The sequence below is a fragment of the Onychostruthus taczanowskii genome, unplaced genomic scaffold (assembly GCF_017590055.1).
Source record: "Onychostruthus taczanowskii isolate IOZ18803 unplaced genomic scaffold, ASM1759005v1 scaffold5, whole genome shotgun sequence".
Classification (NCBI taxonomy): Eukaryota; Metazoa; Chordata; class Aves; order Passeriformes; family Passeridae; genus Onychostruthus; species Onychostruthus taczanowskii.
The window spans coordinates 3,025,135-3,044,818 of record NW_024502568.1 but is presented as its reverse complement, the minus strand read 5'-3'; the positions used below and the strand labels follow the sequence as shown (position 1 = coordinate 3,044,818).

General features: G+C 37.7%; 1 protein-coding gene across 2 annotated transcripts in view; it reads left to right on the top strand.

The window, feature by feature from the left end:
• The window catches only part of HTR7 (5-hydroxytryptamine receptor 7), a 30,306-nt gene extending 19,987 nt beyond the window's left edge, over nt 1-10,319 (top strand). Inside the window, exons 2-3 of one of the 2 annotated variants that reach the window (XR_005953466.1) lie at nt 2,379-3,823; nt 9,335-10,319. Coding sequence is in view for 1 of the 2 variants with exons in the window: in XM_041415663.1 (XP_041271597.1) it covers nt 2,379-3,125; nt 9,335-9,371 (784 nt within the window). In the remaining variant the exon portion in view is untranslated. The remainder of the gene's footprint in view (nt 1-2,378; nt 3,824-9,334) is intronic. The other variant, XM_041415663.1, reaches the window with a different exon arrangement.
• The last annotated feature ends 9,365 nt before the right edge of the window (nt 10,320-19,684 follow it).

The following is a 19,684-nucleotide window of genomic DNA, read 5'->3' as shown; positions in this document are numbered from 1 at the left end:
AAATGAATAAGGCAGAAGAGATGCTGGTGTATTTTTATGCTAATTAACATATTTTAATTTCAAATAGCATTTCTGAAGAAAAGATACACTCCAAAAAAAGTGATGCCAGGGCAAAACTAATGAATTTTCATTCTTTTCAGTGTACTTATGCTTTCATGAATTCTTTTTGTTATATTCTGGTGCATGAGAATGCATCACTAGGCACTCAGAATATGCAGCCCACAGATCTGATTTTTACAGAAATCTAGCTTAACGTTTTTAGCTACATAATAAAGTTCACCCCAAAAGTGTTATTTTTAGTGACCAGTTGGGTAATAGCTATAGGAGTACATACTTCAGGAAGGAAGATAAGGATTTTTTTGACAACAACACACAGTAAATGATAAGAAGCCTTTGCACACAAAGGATGTGTTTAGCTGTTTTGTACCTAAACTGGGCTATTCTTAGATGAATTTTAAGGGTAGGCCACTCTTGTCCCTGAAAGTCTGCAGCTGGGAGCTCACCCTTGCTGCAGTTGCATTGCTTAAAGCAGTGTGATGTATACTTTAATTAGTTAAACTGAAGTTTCACTGCACTAATTCCTCTCTTCCATATCTTGGAGCACCTTGGAAAACCCTTGGCTCCTTGGGAGTGAGGATGGTTTTGGCCATGGTGCTATAACACAGAAATCTCCATGGTCTCTGCACGATGCCCATGGCTGCTGAGCCAGTGGTTGATGCTGATGGGCACAAGAAGCAGCCCTTTTTAGCAGCAAGGTCCATGGACTGCACTGCTCTGATCCCAGACAATTCCAACAAGAATTCCTTGATCATGGCCCCTCCAGGCACAGATTCACTGGCAAAATACTGACCTGCTGTAATTTACTTGTGCACCCTGTCAAGAATAGGGCACAATAAACCAGTCTGTCCTTTGTGTAACACTTGTCACAACAGCGATATCAAACCAATGACATGGTTGAACAGGATTGTTGATACTCATCAGAACAGATCAATAAATGATGTTTCTTTTACTTCCATAACTCTAGCATATCCATGTGCTTGTATAAAGCAAGAGCACTGGCCATGATCTACTGCACTGCAGTAAAATTAACAATGCATTCCACAGAGCCAGGCAAATCTCGTGTTTGTTCTGCAAAGTGAATAGACAGAGAAAACATGCTCCTCAAAAATATTTTAAATCACATTGCTATAGTTCTTGTTTGTAGCAATCCACAGCTTTCACTATATGAGTAAACACTGGTAGCTCTTGAAACCAAAGCATTATTCAGGAACTTGATTTGAAATAATTTCTATTACAAATAATAAAACAAATCACACTGATTTTCTCTAAATCCTTATGGAAGAAGAGAAAAAGAACAATTTGAAAAGTTAACAATAACTGATAGGTAAGTTCCAGTTGAGCAGAAGCCAAAATTGAAATTAAACATCTTTGGTCTAAATAAAGACATATGATTCCATCTAAGAGAAAATTCCCATTGTTAGAGAGGAAATACAGAAATTTTCTATAGTTGAAAGTAAATTCAAACTTAGGATGTTCTTACCCAGCTATATAGAGCCATAGTAATACTTTTGTACTTAGATAAAGATACTTAGTTTAAAATACCACAAATTAGGAAATAGAAAAGTTGCCAAGAGATGTAATTTTTTTTTTCCATGAGAAATTGACCTATTATAAACATTTTTAATGTCTGTAAAACTGTGTTTTCTTCCCCGGTCTCCTTGAACTGGGACAGATTTTTACTTTGTTCAGGAAAAGTTTGGACCTTGAATAAATATATTTTCTTTCTAATTAAGTGATGATAAAAAGAATTATTTTAGTACTGAAATAGTCTACTCTTGGTATAAGTTCACAGTTTGCTGTTCCTGCCTGAAACGTGAAGGAAAGAAAGACAGCTCATCATCTCAGCTTAGTGGCAGGGCTTTTCCTAATTTTTGAATACATAAGAAGAGTGAAGATGAATGCTTGCTTGTTATAACCATCCACTCAATACAAAAAGTGATAGACTTCATGGAATGAGCACTCTTCAATACTCCAAGATTTCTTAAGGTAGCAAAATAAAATTTAGGTTTCAGAATTTCTTTAAAAGCCGAAATGTGCTTTATGTGCATGAAAATTGAACAGATTCATAGAAATCACAGCCTGTTAAGGCCAATGGGAGTTTCCCTTCTGGAATAAAAGATCTCTTATATAGAATACTAACATTATAAACCTCAACATGAAAGACACATGAATTTACACGTTGGAAGTACATGCAAAGAGAAGATTGAAAATTATGAAATGGAAAACTTAGCCAAAGATTTTGGTCTAGGGCAGAATAAGTGAATAACTTTTGATAGTTAACCCCTGCCCTCTGTAGTAACTCTGTGTTATCCTTCCAGGTACCTGGGAATAACAAGACCCCTTACGTACCCTGTAAGGCAGAATGGGAGGTGTATGGCCAAAATGATCCTGTGTGTCTGGCTTCTGTCTGCCTCCATCACCTTACCCCCGCTCTTCGGCTGGGCCCAGAACGTGAATGACGAAAAGGTTTGTCTCATCAGTCAAGACTTTGGCTACACCATTTACTCCACAGCAGTTGCGTTTTATATTCCAATGTCAGTGATGCTTTTCATGTACTATCAGATTTATAAAGCTGCCAGGAGGAGTGCTGCTAAACACAAGTTTACTGGTTTTCCCCGTCTGGAAGAAATGGAAGGGATTTCTGTGAATGGACTTGTAAAAATGCACAAGGAATCTGAAGAATGTACTAATTTTTCACGACTCCTAAAGCACGACAAGAGAAACATTTCCATCTTTAAAAGAGAACAGAAAGCTGCCACCACCCTTGGGATTATTGTTGGGGCATTCACAGTCTGCTGGCTGCCCTTTTTCCTCCTCTCAACTGCAAGGCCCTTCATCTGTGGTACAGCGTGCAGTTGCATCCCACTCTGGGTGGAGAGAACATTTCTGTGGCTGGGCTATGCAAACTCTCTCATTAACCCTTTTATCTATGCCTTCTTCAACCGGGACCTGAGGACAACCTATCGCAACCTGCTGCAATGCAGATACAGGAACATCAACCGCAAGCTCTCGGCCGCAGGCATGCACGAGGCTCTGAAGCTTGCAGAAAAGCCAGAATTCGTTCTGTAAGGTCACTCATCCTCTACTGTCATCATTTGTTGTTTTATCACATTGGCTTTTCCCCCACAGGTTCGAAAGAAGTGTTGTAGGAAGAACCAGTTGAGCACAGTTAATGCAGTCATCGGGAAACAAGGTAGAGCCCACCAGACCTAATCAGCCTGGAAAAACAAGACCACCTTCTAAAGAATTTGGGTGTAAGAGGTATATAAAAAAGGATGGAAGTGAAATGTAGCACAGGATGTTTGACCTGTAAGTGAGGAAAAAGCAAAGTTGGCCTAACCTATTTGTTTGGCCCAAAAAATGTTTAGTAGGTCTGAATGTTGGATGCGCCTTGTGTCCCAGAGATTCTTTGCTGTAATAAAGACCTGAGAATGGTGGAAAGTTAATTTCCTTCTACTTCAGTATGACAAAAATAAATCATTAAAGAAGAAGCTGAATCAAAGAACTTCTATTCCTTAGAAATATTCTTTATTATAAAACCCCATATGTTCATTAAACATTAATTTACTGGATTGCCTGGAAATGAACTATGTTGTGAAATTTGTGAATATTGCCTTTGCACAGCAACTCTGGCACTGAAAGAAAATATTACATTTCCAATGTGATTAAAAAAGTTTGAGTAAAGTCACATGGACCAGCATCTGCTGCTGCATACAGCCCTGCAGCACAGTTAGCTGCAGTGCTGCTGTGCAAACCACACCAGGTAATCTTGTACTGTAATTCTAACATAAAAAATATGTCTGATTGCAGTTTATTTCAGGATCTGTCTGATCTTTGTCCATCTCTTCATTCTTTAATTCTCTTGGCTTTCTCAGCTGAGTACTTCTCTAATCTAGATGGAGACTGTCTGTGCACAAGTAATTTCTGTGATGTACGGCTAGTCCTTGTTCCACTTCAGTAGTTAATTTATTGTCTATTTGAGAGCTATTCTACTTTCTGGGACTTCTTTCTCTTCTGAAGTCAGTAAAGAAAAAACAAACATAAGACCTTATAACTTCAGAGACATCTGGACTTTATCCTTAAAAACTGATTTTAATCATCACTTGTGCTTAAAGTGATTTAAAGCCTTGCCGTGTGTACAAATAAAGATAATTTACTTTTCTGGTTCTAGCTTTTTCTACCATCATTGCAGTTTGTCCAAGTATGTGATCTTACTACTCCTGACTTTGCTAAGATCTCTTCTGTCAGTGTAGCAGGGCCAAATAGTTCAACAATTTTTTATTAAAAATTAATATTAATCATATTGGTTATATTAATATATTACTCATAATGTATTAATATAACATGCAGTGATTTTGTAGGATCTATTATAAGATAGATATAAGATATAAGATATAATAAGATAATATCTCTATTATTTTAAGAGCTATTATAATAGTTTAAAATAATAATAAAACAACTCATAAGATCAAGATGAGTTCTTTGGCCCAAGTTTGCACTGCACACCATGTTCCAACTGAAGCAGAGGACAAGGGTATATAACTGAACAAAGACTTCAAGCTGCAGAGCTTTGTCTACTTTTTCAGGTATTGGAACATCAGTGAGGAGATGATGTGTTCATTATCAAATTGCCTCAAGTCCCACTTTGGGCTGACTTCTGTCCCTGCTTTCTCAAGTCTGAAGGCAAAGTGACTTCAATGAGGTCAGGGATGCTCGTTTGGGCCAAGCAGGGGGCACTCAGTGCCAGACCCCTTGTTCCAAGCACAACGATGTAACTGCAAACCCTTGAGCCTCTAGCTGGCACATGGCCAGGGCTGATGTGCTGAGCCATGTGTACTGAAACACGCTAAAGCAATTTTAGATGCATTCCTACACTGCAGAAGGGAGTACATTTTGGCCTCATTTTCAGAACAGAATTGTAGAGTAAGAGGCTGTATTCCATTTTCAAAAGGGTTTTCTGAAGAAGTTTCAAACTGATTTGGGACAGTCTAATTTCTTTTAAATGTTCCAGTATTATTCACAGGGACAAGAAGAGATTTGGGCCCAGAAGATCCACAAGCTCTGGAGTACAGAGTTAACTCAAGCATATTTTCCATATTAAACATGAAACAATTGTTATTTCTTTATTACTTATCAGAGTAGCTTTTTTGTTCCTTTGTTTGTTTCCAGCATAAATGAGAAGTTTCCATGGCCTTCTGTACGTTTTTTTTTTCCTATATGAGGACATACATAGGAATATACAAATGTATCTGGGAAGACTCCAAGTGGGACTGTAAAACTCTGAAGGTGATTTTAGAATCTGCACAGAAGTTTCAGCATTTTTATTCTGAAGGAATGCCTGAGAAGCTGTGTTTCCTCCAAACACAGCTCCTTTTTTTCCTTTTCCTCTTTTTTTATTTTTAATGGAATATGTGCCTTGTGAGTCAGAAATTGACATTTGCCCAGCTGTCACTAAATACAAATGTTTTCCTCTGGGAAAACATCCTGCAGGAGTCCAGCTTTCCTCTACCATCTGTTTCAGGTATTGAAAGCCCAGGAAGGAATAAGAGTTGTTAGGGTGTTTATACCAATCCTTGAAGTTTTTGGAAATAAACATCCATATTTGGTCTCTGGATGTGTTTGGAAAGAAAAGAAAAACCAAAGAAAAAATACTCCAAACCCCAAAACACTACAAAGTTTCTTCATACACCCAAATCAAAATATAGACAAATGGAAGGTGTTTCTAGATGGAGCTGTATTTGAGGGGAAAAGTAAAGTTGAGAAGATTAGAAGAATGCCCCACTGCCCAAGCACACAAAGAAGCTGAGAAGAAGAGAAAGTTTGCAGGCAGAATTCTAAAGGAAAGAGGCTTTAAGAAGAACAAGAAGGATGTAATTGTTTGGGTTTGTGAACAAGACATTTTCCTTTTTTAAAAGATAAATAAATTGAACTGCATCACAATATCTAACCTTAGCAATAGCATTTTTTCACTTAGATAATTCACTACAGATCTGACAAGGGGGTAATACAAAAATGGGTGAATGAGAAGTCTGTGTCAACATGTGCTTGTAGCAAATCCAAGAAGAGACGGCGCTCTTGGTCTGTGTGTTCCTCCGTGTGTTTCCAGAGGAAAGCCAGAAGGGTGAATCAAATAGATGGGGTTATGAAAAAAATGGAAATAAAAGACTCCAGAAGCCAGCCAGAGCACAGGCAGGCCAGCATAACACTGCCCAAGGGAAGAGAAAGTGAGAATTGTACCCCCCTGCCTGCTTAGCACAGTTTTTGAGAGGGAGCCTCGCTCCTGACACTTTTCCCAGCTCCCACCAGCTCCCAGCCTGCACATCTCACACTGTAACACACTATTTCTCACACTGTAACACATTACTGGCACTTGAAAAACTCCTCTGTTCAGCAGCAACTGTACTGGGGAGTAATAGAAACAGCAGAGTAGTAAAACATGTGACTTGATGATAATATCTTATTGTGCCTCTATTGCTTCACATTTCAGTTTCATAAAAAGCAAAACAATGTTTTTCATGCTCTGTTCAGAGCTAGCACCACCTGCACAAAGATGTGTCAAAGAGTGGCAAATAAATCTACTGCAATGAGACAAAGAAGGGAATTATGTATCAAATTAATACTGTAAATAATGCAGACAAAATCCACTCTTTTGCCCCTTCTCCCTGGCAGGAAAACAGATTTCCAGGCAGCCATTGCTCCAAATAGTGCAATGTTATTTAAAGAACATTATTGAGTGAAGGTTTTGGATTACTGACCAAGATGCTGCAGTTGCAGAACTGGAAGGCGTTGGAAGAAATGCCATTGGTTTTTCTGCTTTCCCTAGCTATTAAATTTTCATATTATTTTTCTCATCTTTCAGGAAAAAAACCCTGTTTAAATTACAGTATTCTCAAAGAAAGTGCAAGATCAATGTGTCATCAAATCCTCCTCACAATTTGCTTAAGAAGTAATTATTGTCTTTTAAAATGTTTCTCAGGAAGACACAGAGAAAGAGAAAGGAGAAGATTAAGAGAATTGGGGAATGGTTTTAATATGCAAAATTATTCATATCTTGGAATAGAAGACACCTCTTGTTTCAAATGCTGATGAGGTAGGGATTGTGAGGACAAGTTTTTTTTTTTAAGATAAGGACTAAAGCAAATAAATTTAAAAATAGCTTAAGAAAAATTGAATCAGAAGAGTAATCTTTAAAATTTGCAAGAAATGCAAACTTAGGTCCCTCGTCATGGTTTTAAATCTTCTAAGGTTGTTATCACCACTAAAGAGTGGGTTCAGCATGAGTCTGAAGTGAATTATATTTTCTATATCCACTTACTAAACTTTTGCCAAATGGGCCTGTCATTGTCCACACCCAAAATTCAGCTGCTCTGCTCTTTCACTGAATCCCTTCTCACATTGGGATAGTTCCAAAAGGACAGAATGGCTTTTATTTGCTGAAAACTGAAAAGATGCTTATGATTCCCAGATTCATTTCTCAGTGCTGCAAGCTAAAAATCCCCCATTGAGCTACTTCTAAAAGATATTAATATATGGTGATTGCTGAGAGTAATATTTTGATGATTTGTGTAACACTGTCACTTTACTGATTGAAATTATAATTTCTCTCTCTCGCAATCTTTCGGATACAGCTAGTCGAGTTACTTCAGAAAAAAAAGCATACAAATGTGTCAAAGTTTCCAGAAGAGTTCATCCAGTTTTAGAAACCAACATACCAGACTGAATAAATATTTTGCCTTTATTTTTCTATCTAGTCAGTCAAAATCAACGATATTTCTTTAATTCAGTAGTTGTGTGGTCTTGCTAGTTCCAGGAAATTGTGTTTACAGTATACTTATTTTTACCTTTTGCAAGAGAAGAGAAAGCAAGCCACTGAAGTATTCTTAGTTCAACCCTTTTGAAAAATCTCTTTTGAAGCATGGAAAAACATAACAGAATGCATCTGGATAAACTCATTTTGGCCTCAGAAAACTTGGCATCTTTGGCTAAACTAACCAGGTCTGTGTAAAAGCAACAGGGATTCCTCAGTAAAATCTACCATCCTGAAGATGGTTGCAACACAAAATAAGGCAAATTAAATGAACATTTAGTTCCCAAAACTAGTTGCAAAAGCTGACAAATCCATGAATTTTTTTTCTGTCTTCAAAGAAAGCAGCAAATGCAGCAAGTGAAAATCATGCTAAGGACCTTTCGCTTGTCATTACAAGAAAAAAAAAATATCAGAAGTTCAATTATGCACATAAAGCTAATGCTGCAAAATAACATTTTTTTTTTTAATATTAGTATGCTCTTTCTGAAATAGTCTCCTGTCAGCCCACAAAAGAGAGAAACAACAATCTCTAGGGAAAATTATATAAAATCCAGAATTTTATAATGGCATTAAAAGAAAATCTACAATTGCCTGAAGCATAGAATTTAAAATGTCTTTGTCTTTATATCTAGTTTTGAACTTGGATATGATTACCAGCCTTCCTTTAATTTGGATATTTTTTTACTAGAATGTCTTTTAAGGTAATAAAACATTTGAAATAAGTGAGAATGCGGGTTTGTCTGTAAAAATGCCTGCTCCTGAAACAATTAGAGGTGTGAATAATTCCATGGTTTGAAGAGGGAGGCTATAGCAAGACAGAAGAGCACCTTGCTGCAGGACTGGGGATGGATGCCCTGAAACCCTGCCTTGTAACCTTGCAGATGTTTGTGTTCTTTCAGCCAGCTGCTGTACAAGAGTGGTTCTCCCCTTCACCCACCTTGAGGAGAGAGGCAGGAATCTGTAAATTCCATGAAAAGGTTTTGCAGAAATGCTTTGTCTACAGACAGTTTTATGGAAGCCAGGCAGAATTCTTCGTTACTGCTCTGGCTCCTTTCTCTGTCTCTGTCTCTCTCTCGCGCGAGGTCCCCATGAGCGGTGGCAAGTGGAGCTTTGTGCTGCCACCAGAGGCTGGAAGGCTGCACCAGATGCAGGGCTCTCAACAAACTCACCTGTATTTAGTGAAGGGATTTAGGGGTTTTGCCACTAAACTGTGTAAAACAGACTGAGAACTTCCTCACTTCTCACAACAACCCGAAATACGATGAGTACAAGGAACTGAAAGCCCCCAGAATGCTCCGGTTTCCCCCAGCTTCCTCATTTGTGTGGGATTTTGGAGAATTATCTCAATAGATGTGATCTAATTGCCTCTTGAGAAATGTTTCCATTTATTTCAGTGGTATATTTGGTCAGAGCTTTCAGTTGCTCCAGGATATTTCTCATCTAATTCATCCACTTTTTTAACAACAGGAGAAGTTCTGATTTCTCCAGGGAAAAAGAGTCATGACCAAATGTGCTTCAAAGCAGCCAGAAAAAGTCAAGCCAGACCAGGGAGAAGAAAAATGAAGAATTGGCTTCTGAAGAACTGGATAGATTTATAAAATGTACTTCATCTTCCTTTGATGGGAGTGTGCTAAAAATATTCCGTGAGCTCAATAGATTACATTGGATACAATTCTATTGGAAGTACTCACATCTTGTTTGTTATGGAGGAAAATGCTGTTACATACAAATGAAAATAGCTTTCTGCCTGAGAAAGCCAAATAATTTCAGCAATAAGTTTGACATGGGGTGGAGGGAATGACACTAAAACTTAAAAATAAAGACTTGTACAGATTTCCACCACATTTAACTATGTAGAAGAACATTTGTATGTTTACCATGCTTGTGGATCCCAGTAATGGTATTCATATTCAGGGACTGTCAGTGATACTGAATGTATTTTGCTGTACTAAAAAAGAGAGGTTTTCAGGCAAATGCTGTCTCTGTGGATGCTTTCAGAGCTTGTGTTAAAGAGATGCTGTACACCTGCAATGGGATTGAGAATGACAACAATAAAAAACCAATTTTTGTTAAAGATTTTTGTTGCATTAAGTAAATGTCTGTTACTTGTTACATACATGTGGTTGGTTCTCCCAAACTTTTTTAAAAAGCTGCTTTCAGTTATGCAGTGAGGAAAGTTAAGGGACAAAATTAGAATGCACATGTATTACACCACAGCTAATTTACAAATATGATTGCTTTGCTTTAATGTAATTTTCATGACCTGCCAATTTATAAATTTCTGTCACTTCAATTCAAATATGTATAAAAGGCTGGAGAATTTCCACAGCACTTTGCTTTTTGTCTTACTGGCTAGCTAGAGAGAGAATTAATTTTTTTTCTGAAAATGTGTTTAAGAAATGTTATTTCTGCCAGTGGTTTGTTATAATTAAAACAGATCCCTTTGGCTTGACAAAAAATAAATAGGTGAGTATAAATAACCATTTTTCCCAGAGAAAATGGATTCAAGGCATCATTCCTTAAGCATAGCTTTTAACATTTTTTTTTGTTTAGTTTGTTGGGGTTTTTTTTGAGCTTCTCATATTCATCTCCCTTCAGAGTTTCTAAACTATGCACGGTTATACAATGCACAATGCAGGAGCCGATCCCACTCCCAAAGTCTGTCTTCTTTAAAGGTACACCTCAATGAGCACTTGCCTTATTTCCATAGCTGTGGGATTTGTGATAATTTAATCCTTGCAGTTTAACCAAAAAGCTGCTGGTAAATCATCCAGTGGCTACGTGTTCCATTGGGGCTTCAATTTCCTTTGTTTATTTCAATACAAAAGTTCACCATAGCTGCCTAAATGAGGAGTCAGACATCCCTGAACAGGCCAATTAATTTCTTATTGGCAAGGAATCAGCATAGGAAGCAAAGCAAATATATGTGAAGCCTATGTAAAACCTAGAACAGAGAGCCTAATCCTTATTCTCCACACGATCCTGACACCCTGAGATGACTCCTGTGGTTACAGGAGAGCACCAGAGGGGCAGATTTTCATTTCACTCAGTCAGCAAGGCTCATTTCAGTATCTTAATGATAGAACTGCTCACAGTGAGCTCTGCATCTGAAACAAAATGAGTTAAACAGTTTATTTTCTTTTCCAAAGGGAATGGCACAGAAATGCTTTTTTACTTGGTCAGCCTGAAGGATTTAACAGGAAAAGGGGCAGTTATTGGCAATGGCCAGTGGACCAGTTCTGGCTGCATTTCATGAGAATACATTCAGAGGAACTCAGCTGCAGGCAAAACTACATTGACAGATAATATTATAACTCAACCTAGTGAGAAAGGGAGATAATAGTTTCACAAATGTGACAAGAAAAAAGAGGAAAAAAGTGAGGGAGGGGTTTACTTTTTAACAAAAAACAAACCAAGCCTTAAAATGAAGGGCCGTGGCCATACTCTGAAACTCATTTTCAATCTTTCTGGTCTCAGCTGCATGTCCATTTCACAAAGGCAATGAAACAATTTTACTTTGATGAATTAGACTGTCATTTTCCTTGTTCATGATGCTGCGTCAAGACCTTAACTTGAAGTGAAATGGAAAAATTATATGTTATATGAATATTTTAAAGGATTTAAAAAATACCCAAATAAAAAATAGCTACCCATAAAATTTTTCTGTGAAAATTTGAGGTTTTTAATGTCATTATTTTAAGCATAAAGGAAAATGTGTGTTTTAAGAGGAACTTAATAGAAAGCAAATGAGTCAGAGCTTTTGGCTGCTAGGGAGCTATAACTCTAGGCAGATGTATCTATATATATATATATATATATATATATATATATATATAAAACACACGCACTTATGTCCCTTGTATTTTAGGGTGGCACTTGCTCATGAAAAGAAGGTAGTGAATCTATTATTACCTGATAAACATTTGTTTATTTCACTACCTATTACATTCCCAGAATCTCACAGAAATTATGAGGCTATCTTAGGACAGGTTGTGGCATCACAGAACTATAAAGTTGCAGTTCTACCTGTTCTACCACAAAAAGTTTTTCACCCAGGGTCTTTCAGATACACAAACAATGCAGAGAACAAGAGGGACCACACAGTTCTAATACTTTGCCATAGGAGATGAGGCTCATTTTTTTTCCTGCTGTAACTGTCAGGTCTGTACATTGGTTTGAGAGGTGACAAACTCACACAGCAGCCAGGACAGAGACCCAAGGCTGAGTGCAAATACCACCAAATAATGCACACAATATTTTAGAGGATTAGGAAAGAAATAGAGCTGATCAAAAGAGGTCAGGAGATGAGGCAGCCTGGTGGGATAAGGAGCTGAGCTTTCAGCAGTCCCTGTAGCCCCCACGACAAGGGCAGCACAGGGACTTGCCTCACCCTGGGACGATCCAGGTGCCCAGGCTGTGGATACAATGGCAGCAGAGTGGATGATGCCAGCAGCAAGGCTCAGAACCACTATTCTGGGTCTGCAGAGAATGCCTCTCTAGCCCTGCCACTAAAACCTGCTCTGGGATGTGGCAGTGAGCAGTTTGCATCTTCACAGGGCTGCCCTATTATTACCATTGCATTTATCAGTTACCATTGTCATTTAATAAAATAAATTACTTTACTTGCATACCTCTTGATCTTTCACTACCCACCTGACCCTGACTTTTCCCCATATACTCTTGTGATTAACAGACCACTGACATATTTAGTGGACAAGCCTACTACACCTTTATTATATTTCTCCTGCACTTCCCTTATCATCTGGTTTTTTTCCAGATTAATCTTTTTTTATTCTACAAACTTAAAGCCTTTTCCTAGCTTTCCCCTTGACTATACTGTAAAGTTCTTATTGAATTATGATTAATTTAGTGATTAACTTGCTTCAGACCTGAGCAAAAAATAAATTCAGTGACAAAAGAAGAAAGTTTCTTTTTATTATCACAACATACACTGATTAAAAAGTTACATGGAAGCACAAAAATAATATCTACATATACTAGGTAAACAGTCAGATGAGCTCAATTTTAAAAGATAAAAGTGAATTCTATGTATTATTTCAGCCAGCTGGACTTTTAATATGCAAAACTCACTGGAGGACTGAGATGGAACTCCATTTTAGGTCATATATTTTACCTTGACAAGGTCTGGTAAAACATAAAGATGGGTAACATAAGAGACTTTTTTCCCCAAATACCTTACCAAGAAATACAAATATGATGAAATTAAGCTCTTCACAGTCTAATTAATCTGTGCTGAAAACATAGAGTATCTTTTGTTGTAATATGAGTTTATTTGTAAGAAAAAGAATTGCTGCCACTTACATTGCAAATTATTCAAATTTATACAGCAGACTAATTTAGCAGAAAAGGAAATAGGGTTCTTCTGTATTAGGTACCAAGTTATATTATGCTTTTAAAATGTATAAGCCTAGAGGAATATTAAAATGTTAATTTGGATAGTATTTAAAAGGTAATTACTTTTATACAATAAAATAAGAAGTCTACTGAATACTAATCCCTGTTTCGTGTGCTTTTTTGAACTAATGCTACATTAAATACAGAATCCATTTGTTTAAGTGATTTTAATTTAGATACATGGAAGACATTATCATCTACAAAAATGTCTGGGTTCTTTCAGCTCAGCTAATGGAAAATCTTCACTGTATTAAATTCAATGCTAAAGAAAGTACCTATACTTGTTGGAGAGCACTGAACTGAAAGAATGAGAGCTTTTTAATGACTCTCCTGAAGAAAGCGTGGTTTGGTTGCTCAGCACAAGTGCTGCTACAAAGAGCACTGGCAGGGGCCGTATGGAGCAGGTTGAGACTGATGGCTCCTAAACAAAAGCTGATTTCATCTATTCCAGCCTTTTCAGGGAAGGTTGAATGTGGAAAAAAATTTACAGGCATTTCAGTCCAGAGAAGACTGCTCAAACTAGCCAGCATATTTTGCCCAACTACTTGAATTATATAATATAAACCCTTGCCTATAATAATCTTCTCAATGCATGAGGGCATCTATCTTGGGACATCCTCAGAAAATTATATTCAGGTGTTTTATAATGTACTTCATTCTTGCTAGTGGGTTTTTAATTTTATTTTTAAATTTGTCAAATCAATGCTTATTTCTTTAGCCAGGGTCTTTTCCTGTGGTTGACAGAAATACCTATATGAATTGTTTTGTTAAAAATACCACTTATCTAAGTTAGATATTTAGCCAAATAAATATTAATTATTTCTAGCTGAATCGAAAAAGCCAATAATGCTCTTTAATTTGTAAGAAAGGCAGAGATGATATTTTGATTTTTTTTCCACATATTATAAAAAAGATTTTTAGAAGACAGCGTGTTTTGAAACTGCTCTCAAAAAATCAGTTTCCCATGTAACATCTGAGTTGTTCCGAGCAAATCTCATCTCTTATAGTTTCAGTTACCAGATTCAGGAAAGGTGAAAGACACAAACAGCAGCAGGAGCCGTGGTGGGAAATGCCACCAGAGAAAAGCTGTACTTGAGACGCTGAGCGTGTTGGCGCAGCTCTCCGGAGCAGAGGCGAAGCAAGCAGGTGACAGCTGTGTCCTCAGCCCGTGCCCCTGCCCAGGCCTGAACGCGGGGTGTGCCCAAGGCAGGATCCCCCCCAGCAGCTCCCCTGAGCCCGTGGGGAGGAGCAGAGGGCCAGGTGAGGCTGGCACACAGCGGCGCATCCCTGCCCTGGGCACGGCGCGGGCACGGCCGCCCCGGAGCTCGGTAGCTTTACTCCTCTCAAGCTGCATTTCCACTGAGCAGGACTTAATTTTCAGCAAGAATATGAAGCCCTTTTAAAAATTACTTCTGATCAAGTTACAGCCAGTGCAGATGAAACACATAAGAGTCTTTCACACAGTGAAACTCAGGTTGATCTATGTTTAAAATGAGAAATGTTAAGAACCTCTCTGTTCCCCTAGGTCATTTACATATGCCCACTCTATATTCATTAGTTTGACATTTACTGCTTTTATTCTGTCAGCAGAAAGATGACTTGATTTTCACTGTTGTTATTACAATGTCACAGGTATAATAGCACTATGAACAGTGCAATAGATTTACAGAGTGAATAAAATACGATTTCTGAAGAGTAATTGCTGGTAGGAAACTAAATTTTAATAACAACTTACAACAGGTTGGCAATTAACTAAATGGAATTATTTTTATTATCATGATTTATAGATGAATCATTAGAGACAAACCCCCAACAAAAAACTTATCTCTCATCTAAAACATTATGAAAATAAAGATATGGTAAGTGATCACTTTCTTGGAAATGACAGCAAAAGCAAGATGCAAGCCAAGGGAAAAATGGTAGAAAATTTGCTGCCTGTTTCAAATCACTAAGAGCTTTGATACTGGTAAAGCTTGTTTTCAAATTTGTATGTGATAACAAAGTGAAACAAAACTCTTGTTTTGATGCATATATGACCAAAATATAGTAATTTTTGAGCAGAAATACTATATATCTAATAAAAAACTTACCCTGTGGCAAAAGTTTTGTGGGATTGAATGAAATATTTCTGGAACTGTTATTCAATAAAGCCCTACCCAGCTGCAACCACAGTGTGGGTACCTCTGAGCTGTCCCTTCTCTGAGCTGCTGCAGGGCACAGAGGCGTGCAGAGGCAGAGCCAGCCACACCATCAGCTGTGCCTTGCCAGGCCAGCTCAGCCTGGGAACAGGGACCGTGCATCCAGCAGAGCCAGAGCTCGGCATGTCACTCACCACCTCCTTGGGAACATGCTTGTGGCAGCATCTAGGTTTCCTATGAAGTGCTCAGAGCACTTACTCAGCACGTGGACAAGCTGTGACCGAGGCTGACAGCAGATCCACAAGCCCTTCCTCACCTGGAGACTGAGAGCAGCAGCAGGCTGTTCCGAGGGACAGAAACACTGCCTGGCCCTGCTGGGGAACACCTTGCAGAAAGCAATTCAACAATAATTGGACCAAAATGGAGCTGAAGGAATGCATGACTCCACAGTCTACTACTTCAGATGCTAATTTACATTTAAGGAGTTCTTTAAGCAGTGAATTTATTGTAGTACAGCCAAAGTTGTGGATAAAATTCTGGGAGCAGAAAACAGGACTCAAGTTAACTGTTTCCCAGATGAGCTTTATATCATCCTACAGAATCATTAAGCACATCCTCAAAAATATAACTTTTTTCTCCCCCTAGGGAGGGCTTCAGACCAGAGGCACTTCTTCAGCCATAACATACTGGTGATATCACACCAGCCTCAGTGAGGCCTTATGAAGGATGTGTGACATCCTAACACCCGGCAGCTGGAATTAGTGAGAAATTGGGCAAGCTCCGTTATTTGGATTTGTCATAATGAATTTATCCCTGACTCCCAGCTATCCACAAAAGTTTAGATGGCATAAATACTTTCACTTTTACAGCTTAAGCTAAAAAAGTACCTGTTGCATATAATAAACGAATATTTTACATACTACGAGCTTGGATTTTGCAGGGGAAGCCTATGTAAGACTCAAAATGCAACAGTGAAAACCTGAGAAATTAAAATTACTTTTATAATGTACAGTCTCTTATTCTTCTGCTCCAATATGACTTTTCTGAGTGAAAGATTTTCAAACAATTGAGCATAAAAGCTTTTGTATAAGGCAAGTTTTAAAATGTTATTCAAAATTACTCTGTTACCACAAAGGTACATTCTAGTCTTTATGATGCTCCCTTTAGAATGATCCCAGATAATTGGCAGGACAAAATTGTTTGTTAAATTATCACCTAGAAGTGGTGGTGAATAGATTATAATTTCCTCTATTTCCAGGAACTGGCCTACCTAATTTACTAGTTAAGCAGCACAGCAGATTGCAGAAGAAAAATAACCTGAATGAGCACCAAAAATATATTTCTCTTTATCTGCTATAGTTCTATAAACAGCAGCTCACACAGATAAATCTTTTTCCATTTAAACTTCAAACTCTTATCTTCATGTTCCAGTCTGTAGAGCCTCAACTGTGGTTTAGTGAACAAAGTAGTAGAAAAGACTGACTAGTTCTGATAAAACACAGAGAAAGATTAAGGCTTTATTGCAGAAAATGGTCCTGAGATTACTTGGGACACAAACTCATATGGGTATCTCTGTCCTCCAAGTGACATTTGATAATATTTCAGCCTTTCTAATTTGTAGTACAGATTTTGCTTCTTGGCTAGCAAAGGCTTTGAAAGGCACTGGAAGACATTGACCCTTTGTGGAGCAAGCAGCTCTGCCTCTTGCTGGTGCCAAACAAAGATCATCACTGACTGCCTAATTTGGATCCATGAGCATCCATGAAGCAATTTTTTTCCAGTTGTTGCTTATTAAAAGATGAAAGATTAATTTTTTCCCTATAGGAAGATAAGCCAGAGCATAATTATTTTTTTAATATGGATTTTCTCCCAGCCCACAACCAGCTTAAGTTGATGAGCCTGTGATTAATAAAACATTCTGTAGGTTGCATAGTTGAATCTGGTGCACCACCCTGCTTCTCTGTATACCAGGCCAGTAGTTAGTAAATTTTAGTGTATTCTTACAGAAAGGTTACAGAGGTCAGAAAAGTTTATTTCCTATACTTTCTTGGTCTTCCATGATGATTATTCAGCTCAAAAAAAATTTGTACTTTCATAAGTTCACTTTTTTGAGTTATTTTAAAAATCAGCAGTTAGACCAATTCTTAGCTATGGTGCAATAGAGGTAAACTGAAAGTTTCAAACAGTCTTTTTGCTCAAGATTTAAGCCAGCAAAAAATAAACCCAAAGTCAACAGATCAGTTTTAGTCTTTACATTTTTACTTCCTGCTGTCTTTGAAAAGGACTAATTCTCATTAATTAGAAATTATTGATATCTACAGATTCACAGATAAATTTACTTTAAGTAAGCCTTTACAGTAAATTTGATACTTGCCTTTGCCAACCAAAAGGATATGATGCAGGTGTTCAAGAAGTTATATAATTTAATGTTCTCAGAATCTTAAAATTGAAGTGTTGTAACTGGTGAATGACATCTCTAATTAAATATTAGCAGATCCAAGCTACAGATTAAAGCTGTTTTTAACTGGTGGTATGCATCCAGCTGTTTTTAGATTGGAAACTGAAATTTAATGGATTTGAAGAAAAACAACATTTTATAATTGATTTGTTGAGTAACACAAAGGAAAAGGGATTTGGCGTGTTTTGCACTTCAAAAACTTTTATTCAACAATAAAACATTTAATTACCTATGGTAAAAGGACCAGTATTTGAATGAGCTGAATGAAAATTTTCTCAGTCCCTCTGTTCCTCAGTGTTTCAGAAGTGATTAGTAACAAATAATTGCACATTTTATCTATGGATTCAAAGAAGAAAAGAAGCTTTTTTAGCTTTACAGAGAATTCAGCTGAGAACACTAAAACCAAAGCATCTTATCTGAGATCATATTTATTAAAAGCTGGCCTGGCAGTTAAAGCCACAGTGGAGTCAGATTTGTAGTTTGATACTTCAACCTACTCAATAATATCACCCTTTGAGCTTTGATCCTAGATCAATGCATTTTTAAGGAGCAACTTTGAAAAGAAATGTCAGCAAATATTTTGTCTTTAGTTTTTTTCACTATTTTTCTTTCTCTGTAACATTTTTGCATGTATCAGTTCACTCCACTCACTTGTAGTTTAATGTGTTATTCAGGTTTTTCATTTAACCTGCAGTGTAACAACAAAAGCAGGGAGGCAACATTTTATGTATAATCCATATGCAGCACATCTAAAATTAATCAGGAACAAAAAAGTACAGATGGAAAGGGCCCAACTGTTGCTATTCTGATGCTGACAGCTTTCAGAAGAATATCAGCAATTTTTGAAAATCATCCTGGCTCTTTTGATTGGAAAACATTTTCAGGCACCATCTGAACCTGCTGCAATGTGGTTAAGGTGGATAAGCCATGGTTTTTCAGTGCAGAACATTGCTGGCATCCACCTGAAGGTGCACTATTAAAACAGCAAGCATACAACATTCTACAGCTTTGGTTTAGAAAGCAGAGGAATTTTTCTGCTTCCAGCTCAATTTTTTCCAGTATAGATTAAAATGTTGGGAAATTTGAGACATACTAAGCACTATTTCTGTCCTGCTCTGCTCAGCCAACCTTACTAACTGATGCTTTGGAAAGTAAAAAAAATATGAGTGGTTGGCAGAGCCAGTGACAGAGAATTACATGATTGTCTCTGTCTTAAATCCAAGCAAGACATGGTTGGTTTTTTGTCAGGCACTCACATCAAATTCACACAATGCTTAGAGCATACATTTGTTTAATACATTAGAGCTTCACTGCAAAGCCAGGATAGATCATGCAAAGAAACACAACTGGAAAAAAACCCCAACCAGTGGTAAAATAATTGTACTCCTGGAAAGGAGAGGCAAAAATTGAGAGAATGGCTCATGCAGAAAGTTACAGAGGTAAGAGTAACTAACTTTGCGCTTACTGTTTATTCCATGAGGCAAAATTAGGGAACATACATAAATTTGAGAATGTCACAAAGTCATAATGGTCTACAAGTGCAAAAATTTCTCTTTTACACCCTTTTCCCAGAAGCTCATTCTGAAAACCAGGCCAAATGCTCCAATGCCCCAAGCCTCTCTCAGCCCAGCAGAGGACAGAGCAAACCATCCCTCCTTTCTGGCCAGCCCAGCTCCAGACTGGGCTGGTGCAAAGCAGCAGGGCCCCCAGACCCACCAAGCACAGCAGTACAGGCAGGCTCTGCTCCATGTATCTCCTGAATCCCTCTCCATCACTGAGTGTAAGGAGAACTTGTATGTGCTAAGC